Source organism: Erpetoichthys calabaricus, chromosome 15 (genome assembly GCF_900747795.2).
Source record: "Erpetoichthys calabaricus chromosome 15, fErpCal1.3, whole genome shotgun sequence".
Taxonomy (NCBI): Eukaryota; Metazoa; Chordata; class Cladistia; order Polypteriformes; family Polypteridae; genus Erpetoichthys; species Erpetoichthys calabaricus.
In genome coordinates, this window is record NC_041408.2 from 82,340,433 (window position 1) to 82,363,764 (window position 23,332).

Sequence of the window (23,332 nt, forward strand, 5' to 3'; positions counted from 1 at the left end):
TAATTAAAAGCAGCATTATGACAAAAATAAATGAAAAATAATTTTACAATTACACCAGAAGGACTTTTTCAGCAGATTAAATATGGAAGATATTCCACACAGTAACAATGACTGCATGGAGGGGACAACATTACAACCAAATCAGATATGTACCGTGTTGTATGAGCATCTGGGAACTACATATAAAAGCAAGTGCTTTCTTTTCCAGGAAAAATTAATTTGTACAATTGAAATGATGAGAACGCACAGTAGCAATAAACTGTTTACTGTACTAGTTAGCCTGCAAGATCTAAAAAATGCTGGTGCAGAGCCAAGTCATTTCATGAAATGTACAAAATGGAAACGAACATAAACTGATGTAGCGGGTAACTCTTTTTCAAGTAAAAGGTCTTAATACAGCTGTGAAAAATGACCTAAAATACTTAGCAGCACGTTGACGATGATTGAATGTTTCAGCAATGCTCCTGTCAGAAATTTACAAGCATTCAGCCTTAGGAAATTGCCATTAACCATTGGAACTCAGGGGGCTATTTATACTCCATTACAAACAGATCTTGCCTTATGCAGCCACAGAAAGGTGAGATGCTCACGATTAACCGACACGCACTCTGGGCTCCTAACAGAAAGTAACACCTCCTGTTCTGCTACACTGGTGGTTGAGAAAACTCTCCACACTATAAGACCAAACACTGCAGAGTGTGGACGTGCTTTTTCAGGCCTAAACCTCACCTTTACTAACGTTCCAAGCATGACACATTTCAGTGCAGCTGTATACACGGACTCTGGTCATCTAAAGGTGTATAACACTGTAAAGGACATACAGTTGAGCTTGAAAGTTTGTGAACCCTTTAGAATTTTCTATATTTCTGCATAAATATGACCTAAAACATCAACAGATTTTCATTGAAGTCCTAAAAGTAGATAAAGAGAAACCAGTTAAACAAATGAGACAAAAATATTATACTTGGTCATTTATTAATTAAGGAAAATGATCGAATATTACGTATTTGTGAGTGGCAAAAATATGTGAACCTTTGCTTTTAGTATCTGGTGTGACCCCCCCTTTGCAGCAATGACTGCAACTAAACGCTTCTGGTAACTATTGATCAGTCCTGCACACCGGCTTGGAGGAATTTGAGCCCACTCTTCCATACAGAACAGCTTCAACTCTGGGATGTTGGTGTGTTTCCTCACATTAACTGCTCGCTTCAGGCCCTTCCACAACATTTCGATTGGATTAAGGTCAGGACTTTGACTTGGCCATTCAAAAACATTAACTTTATTCTTCTTTAACCATTCTTTGGTAGAACGACTTGTGTGCTTAGAGCCGTTGTCTTGCTGCATGACCCACCTTCTCTTGAGATTCAGTTCATGGACAGATGTCCTGACATTTTCCTTTAGAATTCTCTGATATAATTCAGAATTCATTGTTCCATCAATGAAGGCAAGGCATCCTGGCCCAGATGCAGCAAAACAGGCCCAAACCATGATACTACCACTACCATGTTTCACAGATGGGATAAGGTTCTTATGCTGGAATGCAGTGTTTTCCCTTCTCCAAACATAACGCGTTTCATTTAAACCAAAAAGTTCTATTTTGGTCTCATCCGTCCACAAAACATTCTTCCAATAGCCTTCAGGTTTGTCCACGTGATCTTTAGCAAACTGCAGACGAGCAGCAATGTTTTTTTTGGAGAGCAGTGGCTTTCTCCTTGCTACCCTGCCATGCACACCATTGTTGTTCCGTGTTCTCCTGATGGTGGACTCATGAACATGAACATTAGCCAATGTGAGAGAGGCCTTAATTTGCTTAGAAGTTACCCTGGGGTCCTTTGTGACCTCGCCGACTATTACACGCCTTGCTCTTGGAGTGATCTTTGTTGGTCGAACACTCCTGGGGAGGGTAACAATGGTCTTGAATTTCCTCCATTTGTACACAATCTGTCTGACTGTTGATTGGTGGAGTCCAAACTCTTTAGAGATGGTTTTGTAACCTTTTCCAGCCGGATGAGCATCAACAACTCTTTTCCTGAGGTCCTCAGAAATCTCCCTTGTTTGTGCCATGATACACTTCCACAAACGTGTTGTGAAGAGCAGACTTTGATAGATCCCTGTTCTTTAAATAACACAGGGTGTCCACTCACACCTGATTGTCATCCCATTTATTGAAAACACCAGACTCGAATTTCACCTTCAAACTAACTGCTAATTCTTGAGGTTCACATACTTTTGCCACTCACAAATAGATAGATAGATAGATAGATAGATAGATAGATAGATAGATAGATAGATAGATAGATAGATAGATAGATAGATAGATAGATAGATAGATAGATAGATAGATAGATAGATACTTTATTAATCCCAATGGGAAATTCACATTCTTCAGCAGCAGCATACTGATACAATAAATAATATTAAATTAAAGAATGATAATACAGGTGAAAAAAAAAAAAAAAAAAAAAAAAAACACAGACAATAACTATGTATAATGTTAAATATTAACGTTTACCCCCCCTGGTGGAATTAAAGAGTCGCATAGTTTGGGGGAGGAACGATCTCCTCAATCTGTCTGTGGAGCAGGACAGTGACAGCAGTCTGTCGCTGAAGCTGCTCTTCTGTCTGGAGATGACATTATTTAGTGGATGCAGTGGATTCTCTATAATTGATAGGAGCCTGCTGAGCGCCCTTCGCTCTGCCACAGATGTTAAACTGTCCAGCTCCATGCCAACAATAGAGCCTGCCTTCCTCACCAGTTTGTCCAGGCGTGAGGCGTCTTTCCTCTTAATGCTGCCTCCCCAGCACACCACTGCGTAGAAGAGGGCGCTCGCCACAACTGTTTGATAGAACATCTGCAGCATCTTATTGCAAATATTATTACAAATATGTAATATTCAATCATTTTCCTCAATAAATAAAATGACCAAGTATAATATTTTTGTCTCATTTGCTTAACTGGGTTCTCTTTATCTACTTTTAGGACTTGAATGAAAATCTGATGATGTTTTAGGTCACATTTATGCAGAAATATAGAAAATTCTAAAGGGTTCACAAACTTTCAAGCACAACTGTAATACTGCACCACAGCAAATTGTGATGATGGTTTTGACAGATATACTAATTGCTGGAGTCTGAAAGCAAAATTTCATTTACAGTATTAAAATGTTTTTGTGTACACTGGAAAAAGACCATACATCTACATGACCTAATCATTCAAAAAAAATCATACATTTACCAAAATATTCTCTTCCAAGATGCTGACTGTGTTTATATTTCAGTAGAAGATGGTATGCCATGTGCTTGTTCACAGCACAACTTGACAAATAAATGTTGCTGCAAATAGCTGCAGGTTACCACTACACAGGTTCTGTGTTTTTTTTTGATGGCATTGTGTTGTGCGTTTTTCCCAGTTGATTCTGGGGTTTGTCAGCAGTGTGTTTTTGCTCCTACTCTGTTCAATGCTTGCATGGACTGGGTGTTGGGCAAGGTCGTGGGGTCCAGTGGCTGTGGGGCATCTGTTGGTGAAGAAAGACTCACTGATCTTGACTTTGCTGACGATGCTGTTATCTTCACACGGAGTCAATGGAGACTCTGATGGGGACTCTCGAGAGACTGAGTGAGGAGTCTGAGTGTCTTGGCTTGCGAGTGTCCTGATTAAAACCAAGAGCCAGGCCTTTAATGACCTCTTGGGCACAGCCATCAGCAGTGTGTCTGTCTGTTGAGAGAGTGTTGACCTTGTCGAGAGGTTTACTTACCTCGGCAGAGACATTCATGTGTCTGGTGACTCTTCCTATGAAGTCAGTAGACGGATTGGGAGAGCATGAGGGGTTCATGAGGTCGCTGGAAAGGGGTGTGTGGCACTCCTGTTATCTGTGTAAAAGGACGAAGGTCCAAGTCTTTAGAGTCTTGGTGCTTCCTGTCTTGCTATATGGTTACGAGACATGGACGCTATCCAGTGACCTGAAACAAAGACTGGACTCCTTTGGTACTGTGTCTCCAGAAAATCCTTGGGTACCTTTGGTGTGACTTTGTGTCGAATGCGCGGTTGCTCATGGAGTCCCAAATGAGGCACATTACTTGCATTGTGAGTGAGCGTCAGTTACGGCACTACGGCCATGTGGCGAGTTTCCCAGAGGGTGATCCAGCTCGTAAGATCCTCATTGTTAGGGACGCGAGTGGCTGGACCAGGCCAAGGGGTCGCCCATGTAACACCTGGCTGCAGCAGATAGAGGGTCATTTCCGGAGGGTGGGACTGGACCACGTGTCTGCCTGGGAGGTTAGAAACCGGGATCCCGAGTTGTTTCGTCGTGTAGTGGGTGTGACAAGGCGCTGTACCAGTGCATGCTCCCCAACTTGACTTGACTACCACTACACAACAACCAACTCCCTGTATAAAGCTGGGCAACCAGAAAGTGCACCTGGTTTACCAGGTTTACAAAGCTGGCAGCCCAGCAGACTACCATATGCATTTACGAATTGCTGACCCTTGTTACGACAACACTAATTGTCAACTGTTGTGTCTTGGCTTATTTGCTTGTGTTGTGTTATTTCCTCACACAAATTATTTCCCAGACGGAGGAATGTATTAATAGATAGAACTTTATTTGTCCCCGGGGGGGGGGGGTATCTGACATTTTACTGTAGCTCATTAAATACACACACACACTCACTCACTATGGTATGAACACACACTAGAATGACAAAAAAAAAAAGAAGAAGAATACTTCTGACTTGGCAGTCCCAGTAAGGGATTCTACAGGTCTACTACCACTAGTATAAAAGAGCCCCAGCGGCATTTCTTGATACACTTCTGCTCAATAATTCTTTGAAAGTCCCCAGAGTTAGCGTATCAGAGAAACAATGTAGCATTGTTCATAACTGTACTCAGTTTTATCTTCATTCTCTACTCCACTACTACCTCCAGTGGGTCGAGACTGCACTCCATAACTAAGCCTGCCCTTTTAATCAATTTATTGATTCAGTGGGCCTCTCTTGAGGTGATGTTACAGGCCCAGCATAGAAAAATCACACTGGCCATCAAAGAGTTGTAGAAGACGTGAAGGATGTCACTACCCACATTAAAGGAACGCAGTCTCCTAAGAAAAGAGTGTCTGCTCTTTCCTTTCTTATACAGTTCCTCTGTGCTGTGAGACCAGATGTGGACGACCAAGTGCTTGTAAGTGTATGAATAGTGACCACAAAGTCCCAAATGAAGCACATTACCTGCATTGTGAGGGAGCGTCAGTTATGGCACTACAGCCATGTGGCACATTTCCCCAAGGATGATCCAGCTCAAAAGATCCTCATTGTTGGGGACTTGAGTGGCTGGACCAGGCCAAAGTATCAGCGATGTAACACCTGGCTGCGGCAGATAGAGGGTAATTTCCGGTGGGTGGGACTGGACCACGTGTCTGCCTAGGGGGATGCCAACCGGGATCTGGAGTTGTTTTGTCGTGTAGTGGGTGCGGCAACGCACTGTACCAGTGCATGCTCCCCAACTTGACTTGACTTGACTTGACTTGACAGAAGCTCTTTAGTGGCGTTGAAAGTCAAAAAGCAGTTCCTTGGTGCTGCTGTAGTTAAGATATAGACAGTTCTCTTTGCACCAAGAAACAAAGTTCTCCACCTGACTCCTCTCCTGTCTTATCCCCCTTATCGACAAACCATCTAAGTGTAGAATCATCTGAGAATTTCTGCAAGTGAAATGACCTGATGTTCGATTTATAGTCTGCAGTGTACAGGGTGAAGAGAAAAAAGAAACAGGACTGTTCCTTGTGGAGCTCCAGTGTTGCTCACATCAGTATCAGAGACGCAGTCCTCAAGTCTCACAAACTGCAGCCTACCAGACAAGACAGACCATTATCCAGATCATCATAGGTTCATCCACCTACATATCTCAGATTTTATTCCTAGACAAGAATGGCACTGAGTGCACTGGAGAAATTCAAATACATAAACCTAACAATGTTGCCAGCTTTGTTCAGTTGAGAAAAAGCCTTGTAGTGCAGATTGTTAATAAAGTCTACCTGAACTTTAAAAAAAAAAAAAAAAAGTCTGTCATGTTTATAAAATATCTACAATGAAAGTGCACAGACAAGCCCCTACAGATTGGCCCTGATACCTAAAATGACCGGTCACCTCACTCCATGATGCTTTTCTCTATCTTGACATAAGGTCCCTTTTACACTTTTGTGGACATTAACTTGGTACATTGACAATATTATGCAGGAGTCAGCATGCCCCATTACAATAAGATGGGCACTTGGATTACAGTAAACGGCTTTTCGTGTCGTCTTTCCGGATTAATACTGGCAGTAAAAAGAGATCTGCCTATTCTAAACCATGCCAGGGTCTTTTCATCGCGGCTAATTTGGCCAGTGCTAGAGTCGGCCAACCATGTGACAGCCTGTGTGGAGTTTCAGTATCTTTAATGTCATCGGCTACCATTAAATGAGTGTACACTGGACTGGAGCCAAGGTGAGCAGACACTTCAGAGAGCACGTTTATCACTTAGTGGAATAACTTCTGTACCGATTATACTTAAACCAGATGTCTGTTCCAAAGATTTACTGTATACAATCTAAATAAACTCACTGGAGGCGGGGAGCGGGCTCATATGTGACAAGCAAGTAACACCTGAATTAACCTTAATCCGCATTAACATGATTCGTATTCCAAAGCATATGTCGTAATCCACTTCTGTCAAAGTTCTTCAAGTTGGCTGACAGCACGGACCCCAAGTATTGACACTATGATATTACGATCAGCTCAGTTTACTTATCACGCCGACACTCGACTGAATTGGTCGCTGAACTGCTAAGACTACAAGAAAGCACTGCACTCCCTTTTAACTTAATAAAGAGGAGCTACCATCGAGCAAGGAACTACCGGCAAACGAATAATCAACACCAATTTTACATTAACGTGAAAACGCCACATCCGGAATGTAAGAATACTTCAAAGTGCAAATCTTAATACCTCTCCCGGACTCGACTGCCACTCGTCAGCGCAGCCTCCGCTACGGGCCCCAGGCGGACACTCACCGTGCAAGGCCGAGGCCTGGAGGATGGCCCCCGATGTACCATCGATGACTTTGATGCTGCCGCGACTGGTGACAGCCAAGATGGCATTGAGAGCCGGGTGGTATGAGAGGCTTCGCAGACCTTCCTCGTCGCAGCGCAGGGAACCGTCCTTTAATACAATCCAGTCAGAGGAGGTGGAGGAGCAGGAACCCGGCGAGGCCGCCGCCGCAGCAGCCGCCATCTTTCTTCCTTTATTTATTTATTTATTTTCCTCCTTCCTTCCCCCACCCCCTCTCCCTCACTCTCTCGCTCTCTCTCTCTCTCTCTCTCGTTGCGTCCCCCGTCTTTCTTTCACCCTTCCCTCTCTCCGCTTCGGTAAGTCCCGATGACAAGAGAGAGGTGTGTACTGGAGAAGGAAGGAAAAAAAACGAAACCTAAAGTCTTAAGTCCCGCCGTCTCTGCTAGCGCTCCTTCTGAAGTGGCTGTGGCTGCGGCTGCCGCTCCGCCTCCCGTCACCGCAGCAGCGATTCACCATCAAACTCACGCCGTCAAGCGCGTTGCTCCACTGGGGAGTGATGGGGGATCAACGGAACCAGCGTAGCACAAGCCTCGGCGGCCTCCGCGACACTAGGGGCAGTGCGGGGCGAAACGGGGTACAATAAAGCAGAGGCTTTCCACCTCCTTGCCATTAGAGGAGCAGTAGAGGAGTGATGTGAAGCTTAGCAACAGCCGGCAACACCTAATAACTAGCGCCTGATGTCGAGCCGTGGAGGTGTGTCAAAATAAGAGTACGGCTGCGAGGCATGGAATCGAGGGACAAACCGGTTTAAACAACATCTTCACTTGGAGTCCTCGTACGTGAAAAAGTTTATAGAAGCGTGCGCGATGCTATTGTTAGAATGTGATTAATACTCCTCTCAGGGGCAGCAACGGGACAGAGTCGTTCAGCTCATTGTTTATCCTGTAATGTATTATTAAATATTTCAAATTTAGAAACAAAGTGTAGTAGTAATTACATAAGGTGTTTGTCTATATATACAGGTGCATCTCGATAAATTAGAATTTCATCGAAAAGTTCATTTATTTCAGTAATTCAATTCAAAAAGTGAAACTCTTATAGATTCATTACACACAGAGTGATATATTTCAAGTGTTTATTTCTTGTCATTTTGCTGATTATGGCTTATAGCTAATGAAAACTCAAAATTCAGTATCTCATAAAATTAGAATATTGTGAATAAGTTCAATATTGTAGACTCCTGGTGTCCCACTGCACTCCGCTGATTAACCCAAAACACCTGAAAAGGGGTCCTGAGCCTTGAAATGGTCTCTCAGTCTGGTTCAGTAGGCCACACAATCAGACTGCTGACTTGACGGTTGTCCAGAAGACAGTCATTGACACCCACCCTCCACAAGGAAGGTAAGCCACAGAAGGACATTGCTAAAGAAGCTTGCTGTTCACAGAGTGCTGTATCCAAGCATATTAATGGAGAGTTGAGTGAAAGGAAAAAATGTGACAGCAAAAAAAGGTGCACAAGCAACGGGGATAACCGCAGCCTTGAGAGGATTGTGAAGCACAGCCCATTCAAGGGTTTGGGGGAGATTCACGAGGAGTGGACTGCGGCCGGAGTCAGTGCTTCAAGAGCCACCACACACAGACATGTGTATCCGAGACGTGGGCTACAACTGTCACAGCATTCCTGGTGTCAAGCCACTCCTGAACCAGAGACAACGGCAGAAGCGTCTTACCTGGGCTAAGGAGGAAACGGACTGGACTGTCGCTCAGTGGTCCAAAGTCCTCTTTTCAGATGAAAGTAAATTTTGCATTTCATTTGGAAATCAGAGTCTGGAGGAAGAGTGGAGAGGCACAGAGTCCAAGTTGCTTGAGGTCCAGTGTGAAGTTTCCACAGTCAGTGATGATTTGGGGAGCCATGTCAACTGCTGGCGTTGGTCCACTGTGTTTTATCAAGTTCAAAGTCAACGCAGCCATCTACCAGGGCATTTTAAGGCACTTCATGCTTCCCTCTGCTGATGAGCTTTATGAAGATGGTGATTTAATTTTCCAACAGGACTTGGCACCTGCCCACACTGCCAAAAGTACCAACACCTGGTTTAATGACCACGGTATCACTGTGCTTGACTGGCCAGCAAACTCGCCTGACCTAAACCCCATAGAGAGTCTATCAAGAGGAAGATGAGAGACAGCAGACCCAACAGTGCAGACGAGCTGAAGGTCACTCTCAAAGCATCCTGGGCTTCCATAACACCTCAGCAGTGCCACAGGCTGATCACCTCTATGGCACGCCACAATGATGCAGGAATTCATGCAAAAGGAGCTCCGACCAAGTATTGAGTGCGTACATCGACATACTTTCAGTAGGCCAACATTTCTGTATTAAAATTCTTTTTTTTTTATTGGTCTTATGTAATATTCTAATTTTCTGAGATACTGAATTTTCAGTTTTCATTACCTGTAGGCCATAATCAGCAAAATGAAAAGAAATAAACGCTTGAAATACATCACTCTGTGTGTAATGAATCTATATAATATTTGAATTTCACTTTTTGAATTGAATTACTGAAAGAAATTAACTTGTCAATGATATTCTAATTTATTGAGATGCACCCGTGTATATATATATATAAAATATATATATATATAAAACCTGTATAAACACTGAAATTGGTACTGTAAATGCTGTTTTCTGACACAGACTGTCTGGGGTCTCTCTGTCAGGAATTCCAGGATCCCATTTCAGAGGGCAGACCCAATTTCCCTATGAACCTCTGAGGACTGATGGTGTTGAAAGATGAACTGAAGTCAATGCAAAGCAAACGTCTACAACATAAAATGTGAAAAAAATGAAGGGGTTTGAATACTTCTGAAGGTGCTGTACAAAGCTGCTAGATGTTTATCCTGAGGTTTTACGTCAGGGGTGGGCAGCTGCTAAAGTTTATAGCAGAGTTTCTCTTTGATTCATTAAATGACAGGAAGTTAATTTAGTTGTGCCTGCTGAAAATATGGACAGGTTCATTCCTGTCCTGAGACTATTGCTGCCAGAATAAGATTTCGCAAGCTCTGATCCTGTGGTAGAAAGGACAATTCAGAGAATAGAAGGATGAGCGCAGTTTCAGTTCTTTACATTGTTAAAAGTACTAGACATTGTGCGGTTGAAGTTAATGATCATCACAATGGATATACAGTATGTCATTGTAATGAGGATGAATGAATAGGTTCTGGCAATACTGACACTTATCACCACATCAGAACAAACCATGGAATGTTCTCAGGGCTGGTAATTCGTTTATATAATTAACTAGGGAGCTCCGCCCCCTGTTCACTTCGCTCGCCCACCCCCGGGTTTGGTTATCCAGATATACAATTTAAAGAGATTGTTATTTTCATGGGAATTGTTACATACTCTTTCGATTCCATGTTGCATGGCATCTCCGTGATCATAAATATACACCCGACCAAATTGTGGTTTCTTCGAAATTAAACTTGTTGTAGCTTTAATTGTTGCGAGACCTCAGATTCTCATAGCGTATGGTCCTGAATCATGTAAATCTACGTTTTGAACATTGAATGATGCGAATGCAAAAAGGTTATTGTATTTTTTGCCTGTAGTGTTTGTGGATTTCACTTTCACCAAACAACAGATCTTTTATTTCTTGCGGATACGCCTCTTCATTGGGAGGCAACACTACTTTTCCCTGATGGCAACACGAATTAGACGATCTACAAGTCTCCGACTTAAAGTTTAAAGCCGAACAAGATCTACATACTTCTGACATATCACCTATGTCCATATATTCGATCTCTTTTTGCTGTTCCGTTATTTCACCGAGTAGTAATTTCAGTTCATTTGTGCTAATGTGATCTTTACTTTCTTTTTTTTGATACTTTCGAATTTTACTGCTTTCATAATCTCTAACCTGCTCTGCTCATGCCAACGTTTTTGAACGTCTTTATGAAGTCTTTTATTTCTGAGCCCGGTTGGACCTGCGAGGTTTTCAATTCCACTTGGTCCAGGCTGATTATTACTTTCCTTATTTTCAGAATTTGCACATAGCTGCTCTTTCTTCTTCACTTAGTCGTTGACTTGTCATCTAGAACATATTTGAGGGCAATCCCAAAAGTAAGGTCTCCAAAGCGGTGGGGACGTACAGAAACTGTTCGTACGGCTGTTCGCCACACTGTTGTGATTGGTGCTTCCTCCACTCCCAAACAAGCATGCGCCATTTTGCGGGGATGTTCAATCTTGGCTTGGCAGCCCTTGAAAATGGAGCTCCCGATGAACGCTACCTACAAGTGCGAAGTTCACGCAGTTATTCAATTTTTGAACGCAAAAGGCGTTAAACCGGTTGAAATTCATTGCCAATTGACGGAAGTGTAGGTACAGTCGTGCATTGATGTCAAAAACGTTCGCAAGTGGTGTAGAGAGTTTACAGCCGGTCGTACTGAAATTCACGACGAACAAAGGAGCAGGAGACCATCAATTTCCGACGAGACAGTGTTGAAGGTTGAGCAAAACATGCATAAAGATCGTCGGATCACTCTGGATGCTCTCTGCACCCAGTGACTACCACCTGTTCCCTAAGTTGAAAGAACATTTGTCCAGAAGGCGATTCTGCTCCGACGAAGAGGTGAAAGATGAGGTTCGACGCTTCCTGAAGGACATGGCGGCGAGCTGGTATGACATGGGCATTCTAAAACTACCACAGTGTCTACAAAAATGCATCGACCGAAATGGCGATTATGTAGAAAAATAAATCATTCTTTAAGCTTTAAAATGATGTAAATATTATAGAAAATAAACGATTGTTTGAATTTCTAAAAAAATAGGAGACCTTACTTTTGGGATTGCCCTCGTACAATTTTTAAGAGCTGGGAGCACATGAAGTGTGTCTGCCAAAAGCATTCCAACAACTGAGAGGTTAGATGCCCGTGATCTTGTTTTAAATTGTTTGTAAGTAGGGCGTGACGTGCAAAAGTGACCGTCTCATGGGTCTTGCTTGCAAGATTTTTTTTTTTATAATAGAGAGACTAGTTTTTGCTACTGATAACTTCATTTAATGTATTTGCGATTTAAGATTCAGACCCTTTAAATCAGGGCTGAGCAATGTCAGTGGTCCTAGAGGGCAACAGTGGCTTCAGATTTTTGTTCCAACGCAATTGCTTCATGAAAAATCATTCATTGCTGATGAAGCGCTTTTTCCTCAAATGACATTTTTCTGCTTCATTTTAGTTGTCTTGCTTGTTAAGATTTTGAACATTTAATTGCTTATTTTAGTCTTAGACAGCGGTATTCATTGTTTTAACTGCTCCTTATTAGCAATAAGATGCAAATGACAAAGGAACCCTCAGTTCTCCATCGAGCTTGCCTCCATTTCCACTCGTGTGTATTCATCATTCACTATTTGGTTCAATTAAGTACTCGGAAGGAAACTGAAGAGAAAGTGAAGAACTTAAAATTACTCATCTGTTTTAGGCTCCAAATCACTTGTGTGATACATGTGTCATTAGAAAGGGAAAATAAAATCAATGATTTAAGAATAAACTGACATGGCAGAGTCAAGACATGAAATTCAGCAAGATGTGTTATTGGTGAGGATTGGCTTCTAATTAAGCTTGGATCAAAAACCTGCAGCCACTGCGGCTCTCCAGGATCGAAGCTGGCCACTGCAAACATTAAGGCTTAATACATTGAAGTCTCTGTTGATTTACACAGATTTACCTGCCTTAGATGGTATATAAAGCGATGAAATGTCCAGCATCTGTGCCTAGCTATAACGGCTGCATTACCAGACTATAATTCCTGGTATTCCCTGCTGGTGTCTGAATGGGCACCAATATCCAAGACTATTGCCATCTAGCATCCTGGGGGATAAAACAGCATCCAGAGATAGTCCTTCCCTTCTATCCCTTCTATTTCTAGGAAAGGTGCCATAGGTATAACTGGTCGGGATGCCAGTCCATCTTTCCTGGGGCTTTCCGTTCAGGCAAGGGAACTCCTTCTCTCCTGGTCAGGACACCTGTCCATCTGTTTGGGGCCTGCCATCCAGATAAGGATACTTTCCCCCTCTCTCTTAACTGGGATGCCCATCCGTCCCATGCAGTAGTTACACTTTCCACTTAGAGTGGCCCACTGGACAGAGCTCCATGGAATAACTCTTGCCTTTTGAAACTGAAGAGCTTATTCTTTTCTTTATTATTGTGTCCAAGCGGCCTTAATAAAGTTATCTATCTATCTATCTATCTATCTATCTATCTATCTATCTATCTATCTATCTATCTATCTATCTATCTGTCTGTCTGTCTGTCTGTCTGTCTGTCTGTCTGTCTGTCTGTCTGTTATATAATGCTCTACATATCTGTCTGTCTGTCTGTCTATCTATCTATCTATCTATCTATTATATAATGCGCTACATATCTATTTATCTATCTATTATATAATATAATGCTCTACATATCTCTCTGTCTGTCTATCTATTTATTATATAATGCGCTACATATCTATTTATCTATCTATTATATAATATAATGCTCTACATTATCTATCTGTCTGTCTGTCTGTCTATCTATCTATTATATAATGCTCTATCTATCTATCTATCTATTATATAATGCTCTACATTATCTATCTATCTATCTATCTATCTATCTATCTATCTATCTATTATATAATGCTCTACATTATCTATCTGTCTGTCTGTCTGTCTATCTATTATATAATGCGCTACATATCTATCTATCCTCACAGGTGGCGCAGTGGTAGTGCTGCTGCTTTGCAGTAAGGAGACTGTGGATGATTGTGGGTTCGCTTCCCGGTTCCTCCCTGTGTGGATAGCGCTTTGAGTACTGAGAAAAGCGCTATATAAATGTAATGAATTATTATTATTATCTATTATATAATGCTCTACATCACAGGTGTCGAACTCCGGTCCTCGAGGGCCGCAGTGGCTGCATGTATTCATTCTAACCATCTTCTTCATTAGTGGGCTATTTTTACTGCTAATTAACTTCTTTTGCTTTAGTTTTAATTAACTTGACTCAGGCCCCTTAATTGTCTCTTTTTCCTTAATTAGTAGCCAAACAATAATGAGACATCAAACAAGCCACCATATGACAGAAAAAACAGAAAAATCAACAGATTTGGAAATGTCTGCTGTGGCAGAATGAGAGCAGCAACAAGCCATGGAATTAAATAATGAGTTTAATTAACAGCAAGAATCAGCTTCTCATTAAGAGACTGGTTGGAGTGAAATTGGTTGGAGTTTGAAATCCCAGTTTAGCTGGTCGTCTGTTGGATCATTTCACGTCTCATTTCTGTTTGGCTGTCATTTAATGAAGAAACAAATCAATTCAGAGAACTGAATTCTTAAAAACAGGGCTATTGAAATGAAAGGAAAAGGAGTTAATTAGCAGTGAAAACTGGTCACTGATTAGGAATAGGGTTAGAAAGAAAACCTGTAGCCACTGCGGCCCTCCAGGCCCGGAGTTCGACACCCCTGCTCTACATTATCTATCTATCTATCTGTCTGTCTGTCTGTCTGTCTGTCTTTTGTTTATTGCCTTGAGGTGTACTTTTGCTTTGGATTCCAGCATTAAAGGGGACAACCCGGTTGGTGTCCCAACTCTTCATTGTTGCCCTACCTGTCATTCCTGTACCCGGCCACCAACAGATAGCTCGTTACATACTTAAAAGTAGAAACAAAGCCAATCTGTGAACAAAACAGAGAAAAAAAATGACTAAAATACAATGAATACATTTGGCCTTTAAAGTGAGAGAGCGAGGAGCGAGGTTAGGAGCACACGCTGATACAGAACATTACCGCACCCACCACACGACAAACCAACTCAGGATCCCAGATTAGGACCCGAGTGCAGCCATGCGACGGGTGACACTTCAGATGGAACACTGGGAGGTTTTTTATGGTGGCTGGAGTGCCAATTCTGCCACCGACCCCCAGGCTTTTCCCTGCAAGTTGGAGGGCCTACATGCAGATTAATGTCATATCCAGGACGGAGCGATTGCAGGTTAAGGGCCTTGCTCAAGGGCCCAACAAAGTAGAGTCACGTTTGGCTTTTATAAGATTTGAACCGGCAACCTTACGATTACCAGTGCAAATCCATAACCTCAGAGCCAATAATCCGCCCCTCCTATAAAGAGAATAATACAAAATATCAAAGTAAACACATTTATTATTGTTATTAAACAGTAATGCATGTAATTTGTCCATCCATTTAATTCCAGTTTAATTTACGAGAGGCCTAGAAGGGACCAGCCCTGCATGGGGCACCAAATCATTTTATAAAATGGTGGTTCATTCATTCAGACACTTGCTGATCCTAACTAGAGCCACGCTGTCTGAGGCTGATCCCTTTTGCTCTTTGAGTTATTCAAATGCTTCTGTGGTAAATCTGAGAAGGCTGAAGCAGAGGTGTGGCAGGCAATGCCCAGGCTGCGGTCCAAACTGCTCCATTGTTCACTCTTTAACCCTCCTTCATGACTGCACACTGTGCTCGACATGCTAATGGCTGCTCTAGCATTAGGTGAGCGGTGCAAACTTCATTCCAAACCCCTCCCTAGGCCGCAGGTGACTACATATTTTACATGTTACTGTACATTGACGTTGCAAAGTATTACATGGCTGCATTCCAGTCTAAAAAAAATGTCCCTTCTTCACGTTTACTCCCAGTACAGGCTGCACAAGGAATGTCCATAGTCCAGGGGTCTCCAACCTTTTTTCCCCATAGAGCTACTTTTACAAAATGAAAATGGCAGAGAGCTGCTCATGTTTTCTAACGTTTATTCTCATAGCTGATTTCAACCCATACAAACTGAATAAGCTTGTTTTGCCTGAACATTTACAAAATGTCGGTGTCCACAACTCACATTTTGCATTAAAACATCACGAAAAAAAATTGAGTTCCCCTGCAAGTACATTTTGTGTGTCTGTATGCATTTTCTAGTGTACCAGCAAGCCCGCGATTCTTGAAAGAATCGCAAATCCAAGAATGGCAATCACATTCTGTTCCCTCTGATACTTGAGCCGTGAGTCCTTTCATTTATGAGCCGGTACTCCTTTCGCAAGCGCGTTGTCACAGCATGGACCTTTGGGGTTTCCGTACATTCGGTAAGCCCTGCGCCCATCCACAGTTGGTTTGAACCGTGACTCCTGTCGCAAGCGCGTTGTAGGCGCGCGCATTGTCACAGCATGGACCTTTGGGGATTCCGTACATCCGGTGAGCCCTGCGCCCATCACAGTTGGTTTGAGCCGTGACTCCTTTCGCAAGCGTGTTGTAGGCGCGCGCGTTGTCACAGCATGGACCTTTGGTTTGAGCCGTGACTCCTTTCACAAGCGCATTGTCACAGCATGGACCTTTGAGGATTCTGTACATCCGGTGAGCCCTGCGCCCTGCGCCCATCACAGTTGGTTTGAGCCGTGACTCCTTTCGCAAGTGTGTTGTAGGCGCGCGCGTTGTCACAGCATGGACCTTTGAGGATTCTGTACATCCGGTGAGCCCTGCGCCCGTCACAGTTGGTTTGAGCCGTGACTCCTTTCGCAAGCGTGTTGTAGGCGCGTGCGTTGTCACAGCATGGACCTTTGGTTTGAGCCGTGACTCCTTTCGCAAGCGCGTTGTCACAGCATGGACCTTTGAGGATTCTGTACATCCGGTGAGCCCTGCGCCCTGCGCCCATCACAGTTGGTTTGAGCCGTGACTCCTTTCGCAAGCGCGTTGTAGGCGCGCGCGTTGTCACAGCATGGACCTTTGGGGATTCCGTACATCCGGTGAGCCCTGCGCCCGTCACAGTTGGTTTGAGCCGTGACTCCTTTCGCAAGTGTGTTGTAGGCGCGCGCGTTGTCACAGCATGGACCTTTGGTTTGAGCCGTGACTCCTTTTGCAAGCGTGTTGTAGGCGCGCGCGTTGTCACAGCATGGACCTTTGAGGATTCCGTACATCCGGTGAGCCCTGCGCCCATCCGGTTTACAACCTTCGGTTAGTAATATGGATCACACACTATTGAATTAAAACATGAATGCTGTCAAAACAAAACATTGCAATTCCAAATACACAGATCTGACTTATTCCTTTGTCATTTTGTCACATGTCACGGTGTCACTTTATTCACAGGTCCAGTCGCATGTGTGATGTGTTGTTTAGTTCGTCAGATGACTGGCACTGAGGTGTGTGGTGGAGTGGAGCCACTGAGGTTCACTCTTATGGAGTCATTTAAATGTTCGTCTGTCAGTCTTGGTCTGAACTTTCATTTCATGACATTCATGTCAGACTCACAGAGGTATGGAGACCCAAACAAAGCAGACATTTTCAGAGGTGCTTGGTGAAGATTCTAGTTATCTCGCTCTACTAAACTCCAGAAATGCTGAGAATGCTGTTGAGACTTTAACTGCACATTATTTTTACGGTTTACTAATATATAATATATAACATCCAATGTCTGTCTGTCTGTCTGCTTTTCACGAGAGAACTACTTAACAGATTTTTTTCTATAATTTGCTTGAACATTCTGGTTGATTTTGCGAAATCTCTCATTTCGCTATGTATCAGAGTTCACTTGCGGTACCGATTTATTTGCGTGAATCCGTCATCCAGAAGAGGGGCCTTCCTCACTTGCCAGCTTCGGGACGTGTGCCTTAACTCCACTCAGCTAGCGAACGAGAGAACAATTGAATTCAACTTAGTTTGATGTTTAAAATAAAGTGTTACTTAGGTCTTGATGAGTTTGAGTCTGGATATTCTCTTAAGTGTACGCCACATTGAAAAGATAGATTGCAATTCAGATTGTGGATCGTGATTTTGTGTTAAAAGGATCGTGATATGATTTTTTGGAAAGATCGCCCACACCTAATTTGACTAATCAAGTTTTCAAATTTATGTAGGATTCATTAACCCTTTGGTGAGCTACTTGGAAAGGGGTTACGAGCTACCGGTAGCTCACGAACGACGTGTTGGAGACCCTTGCCATAGAGATCCAGAGGTAGGACAGATGCTCAGACTAATGCAACTGAATAAAACAGTGGCCACTCTTATGCTTTAATTTCCTACCCTCCCATGAGAATGCCCTTCACAGTCACACAGAGCAGTTTGTCTGTCAGAAATGGTGGTGTGTTATACTGGAGTACCTCAAGTTGAACTGTCCTGTCTTCCTTTCCTGTGGACCCTCCACACAACAGACTTCCAGAACAATACCAGCGCTTGCCATCTACAGAAATGTTCAAATGACTCATCGACCATGGGCTGCATTAATAATAGAGATGAGTCAGAGTACAGGAAGGTTGTGGAGCACTTTAACTTGTGGTGCAGGGACAACAACCTGCAACTCAACAAAAACAAGACATAAAAAGCTGGTGATGAGCGTCCTGCATGCCAAGGAGCCTCTGAGACCAGGAACCATCCAGCTTGAGGATGTGGGGCAGAGCTACAAGTCTCTGGGGGTCTACATGAGCAACAAACTGGACTGGTCTGACAACACAAGAAGGACCAGAGCAGATGGGACTTGCTTAGGAGACTTAGATCTTTGGATGTGTTCAGCAAGCTGCTGGAAATATTCAGCCATAGTAGCCAGTGTGGTGTTCTACGCTGTGGTCACCTGGGGAAGCAATCTCAAAACAAAAGAAGCAAAATGTCTGACCAAACTTATCAGGAAAGCCTGTGTCATCACAAGGTGGACCCTGGACACACTGGAAGCTGTTTTGGACAAGAGGATGATGGCAAAATAGGACGCCATCATAAGAAATCCCCTCCATCCACTCCAGGAGGCGCTCTCTCTTTGAGCACTTGTAGTCACAGGTTCATTCCACCAGGGTGGGCTAAGAAGCATCTCTGGGGGTCTTTTCTGCCCACTTCTATCAGGCAATTCAATGCTTTCTCCTGATGTACTCTTTAAGTTCATTTTGAAATGTCAGCACAGTATACATTTATTTATTTACTAGTAGCGGCATACTGCACGATAACATGCAGTGAATACACTTGACTGGACCATACTCCGCACCCGTATGCATCCTCCGCATGGCTGCCCTGCTGCTCACTGCCGAGAGATGATTCTACAATAAAATAAAAATAAAAACAGTTAATAGTTCCGAAACTCTTCGATTTTAATATACAGCTATAGTGCAGAGTTTCAGCGTAGTATATGTGTACCAAATTTCAGGCTACAGGTTATTAGATTTTTGACCTTGACCTTCCTGGGTTGATCTTTGACCTTGGAGGTCAATCATCACCCCGAAAACGGAGAGTAGACATCACGTAGTATATGTGTACCAAATTTCAGGTCAATAGGTCAAACGGTTTGTGAGCTACAAGTGATTTAAAATCCTGGACAGACAGACAGACAGCCACGGTAGCGTATTATATAAGACTAGGGGGTTCACCCCCTGCTCACTTCGCTTGCCAACCCCCCCTGGCCTGCGCTACACGCCAGCCACTGCATCTCTGCTGCTCGTGTCGTGAAGAGGGGGGCTGAACGTACCCCAAGGAGACGCGATCGCTCCTCTGCCACCCCCTCTTAAACGGTGGTACAATGGGAAACAAAAACAGTTTTTATTTACCTACTCTTTGCTCGATCAGCTGCTGGCTTGCTGCTGCTGCCGTGCCATGTGATGTGCATCTCGTGCGGCGCACTTCTGTCATATCACCTATGTCCATATATTCGATCTCTTTTCACTTTTACCTTTTTATAAATATAGCACTGAATTTTGATTCTGTGTTTGGAATTACATTGTGACAATGCAATGTATAACTGCCCGTGAGTGAATATCGTTACTTTCTTTCTACAAGAAATGTGTCTGACATAACCACGCAGGACTTTTCCAAATCTCTATGCATAAGCTCTGGTCTCGCGGGGCTTCCGGCCCCAGGCATGGCTACATCACTTGGCACGAAGACTCGTCTCGTGGGACGTGAAAGTGTCTCTGGGACAATCACGTCTTGTCTCCTTCCAAGATTTTTTTTAATAACTAGGGGGCTCTGCCCCCTGCTCGCGTCGCTCGCCCACCCCCAGGTTTGGTTTACCAGATATACAATTTAAAGAGATTGTTGTTTTCATGGGAATTGTTACATATGTATTATTTTCACTTTTACTTTAAAACTTTTGTATAAACAATACTTGTCCTTTATTTCCGGCCCCAGGCGTGGTTAAATCTCTTTCTCGCAGAACATATAATGCTGCTTGCGTTGTGACTTGGGGGGCACTGAACGCACGCTAAAGAGAAGTGGGTGGATCATCTGCTGTCTTTCTGCTGCTGCTGCTGGCGAGCTGCATATTCTGTTTGTCGCGCTGTGCGTCGATCATTTCAAAGCCTGTATAGCAGCTGTCCTTTTGCCACTTTGCATCTCTGCCGCTCGCATTGTGAAGGGGAGGAGGGTCTGGGGGGCTGAATGCACACTAAGGAGAAGCGGTCGGATCATCTGCTGGCTTGCTGCTGCTGGCGAGCTGCGTGTTTGGCTTGTCACTTGTTGTTGTTTTCAGAACTGGAAGTACATGATGCGTGTCTGCCAAAAGCATTCCAACAACTGCTAGGTTAGATGTCTGTGAACTTGTTTTAAATGTTGTCTCACTGCCTTCTCTCGCGGGACGTCAAATTGTCTTCCGAGAAGATTGCGTCTTGTCTCCCTCCCAAGATTTTTTTTTTTATAATAGAGAGATTTGTTAATTGATTGATTGGCTTGTATTATTTGTCCTGTGAGTCTGTATCACTTTTTTTTTTACTGTATGTTTATGCTGCTGTACACAATGAAATTTTCCAATGGGATTAATAAAGTTTATCACATCTAATCTAAACCTTTAGATATATTACATGTTCCCTTTCACTCAAGCAAATTCTATTTGCCTACTGTCTGGACAACTTTTTGAACAAATCTGACAATTAGCGCCTTATTTCTCCCTTTCGTTAGATTAAAACAGAGCTCAGGTTAGTCCCGCTACTACTTGACGGTGGCTAATGTTGACGGTTGGCACTGTAACCTTCCCAGAGCTCGGTACGAGTCTCTCAACAGTCACATGTTCCATGCAGTTTTCATATTCTTGCATGAGTTCACACTACTGCTACTACTATTACTACATGCAGGTTAGATTAACTAGCGACATTTAATTGGTCTGGCATGAATAAGAGTAGATGTGAATCAGAGTGTACCCTGCAATGGACGGTGCCCTTACCCAATGCATTTGAGTTTAGTACCAACTACAGTAATCCCTCCTCCATCGCGGGGGTTGCGTTCCAGAGCCACCCGCGAAATAAGAAAATCCGCGAAGTAGAAACCATATGTTTATATGGTTATTTTTATATTGTCATGCTTGGGTCACAGATTTGCGCAGAAACACAGGAGGTTGTAGAGAGACAGGAACGTTATTCAAACACTGCAAACAAACATTTGTCTCTTTTTCAAAAGTTTAAACTGTGCTCCATGACAAGACAGAGATGACAGTTCAGTCTCACAATTAAAAGAATGCAAACATATCTTCCTCTTCAAAGGAGTGCGCGTCAGGAGCAGATCATGTCAGAGAGATAGAGAAAAGCAAACAAATCAATAGGGCTGTTTGGCTTTTAAGTATGCGAAGCACCGCGGCACAAAGCTGTTGAAGGTGGCAGCTCACACCCCCTCCGTCAGGAGCAGAGAGAGAGAGAGATAAAAACAAACAACCAAAAATCAATACGTGCCCTTCGAGCTTTTAAGTATGCGAAGCACCGTGCAGCATGTCGTTTAAAGGAAGCAGCAGCACAGAAGGGAGCAAAGTGAAAATAATCTTTCAGCATTTTTTGACGAGCGTCCGTATCGTCTAGGTGTGCGAACAGCCCCCCTGCTCAATCCCCCTACGTCAGGATCAGAGAAAGTCAGCGCAAGAGAGAGAGAGAGAGAAAAGTACGTTGGGTAGCTTCTCAGCCATCTGCCAATAGCGTCCCTTGTATGAAATCAACTGGGCAAACCAACTGAGGAAGCATGTACCAGAAATTAAAAGATCCATTGTCCGCAGAAATCCGCGAACCAGCAAAAAATCAGCGATATATATTTAAATATGCTTACATATAAAATCCGCGATGGAGTGAAGCCGCGAAAGGCGAAGCGCGATATAGCGAGGGATTACTGTACCAAGGCTCCTGAATTGAATAAGCAGGACTGATAACCTCTACTGTGAATGAGACTTTCTTCTTGATCTTATTTTAATTGCCTCACTTTCCGAGATTCAGAATCATTAATTGCTTCTTTTTTTGTCGTCCAGCTGCCAATTAACAATTACATGGAAAGGAAGCCAATGGCTTACCAACTATCTATCATTTTTGGGTGAAGTGTTCCTTTAAGTACTACTGTAAGTAAGCCAGAGATGCCCTAGTAAAACCTTTTTTTTTTTTTTGTTACTTGTTCTTTTTATCTGCATAAAAGCCTTGGGGCAGAATGAGGATGTGTCTGACCATAAACTGGTTATTTATATACCAGAAACCTTTGCAGCAACATTTATAAAGGCTGGTAAAGTCCGACTCCGCCCTGACTGAAGTCCTGTACAAGTATAGATGCAGCGTCACAATGAAGAAGTCTGAATGAGCATAAGACGCCCTAATCTGGGGCATTCCTAAGAAATATAACGATTGACTCCACAAGTTATACGTACATAATAAACAAGAAAGGTTGTGTCAGACATTTGAAAAAATAAAATGTATGCTTAGGATTAAATGTTTAAAGTCTTAAATATATTTTAATTGTCATTTTTGCCCTCTGACAGAGGTCCATAGTAGGCTAGATCCCTAGTAAAGTTCCACAAATTCAAAAATAACATTATATTTATAATCACGGACCTTGAAAGAGTCTAAAATGATATCTCACATGCTTATGAATGAAATTTGTCATTTTTATCCTTCTGTGAAGGGCGCTTGAATCCACCAGTAAAGACTGAAATATCACAAATCTTCTGTAATACTCTACCGTGGCTGTCCATTTGTCTGTCCAAGACTTTAAATCACCTGCCGCTCGCAAACCGTTTGAACTACTGACCTGAAATTTGGTACACATATACTAGGTGACCTCTACTGTCCGCTTTCGGAGTGATGATTGACCTCCAAGGTTATTCCTCTTTTTATTTTTATTTAATTTTACTGTAGAATCAACTCTCGGCAGCGGCCAGCAGGGCAGCCATGTGGTGCATGCGAAAGGGTACCGTTTCTCATCCCTACCACCTTCGCCTTCACTTCCCCTACCTCTTCATATCTCAGATTATTCTTGAGGCAGATTGAAGATTTACAGTACTGTGTAAAAGTTTTAGGCAGGTGTGAAAAAATGCTGTAAACAAAGA

The 23,332-nt window shown here is 43.0% G+C and overlaps 1 protein-coding gene across 1 annotated transcript in view; it reads right to left on the reverse strand.

The window, feature by feature from the left end:
• Positions 1 to 7,644, reverse strand: part of birc6 (baculoviral IAP repeat containing 6) — a 255,776-nt gene extending 248,132 nt beyond the window's left edge. Inside the window, 1 exon segment of the mRNA XM_051919229.1 lies at positions 7,044 to 7,644. Coding sequence (XP_051775189.1) covers positions 7,044 to 7,263 — 220 coding nt within the window. The 5' untranslated portion in view covers positions 7,264 to 7,644.
• Positions 7,645 to 23,332: the final 15,688 nt, after the last annotated feature.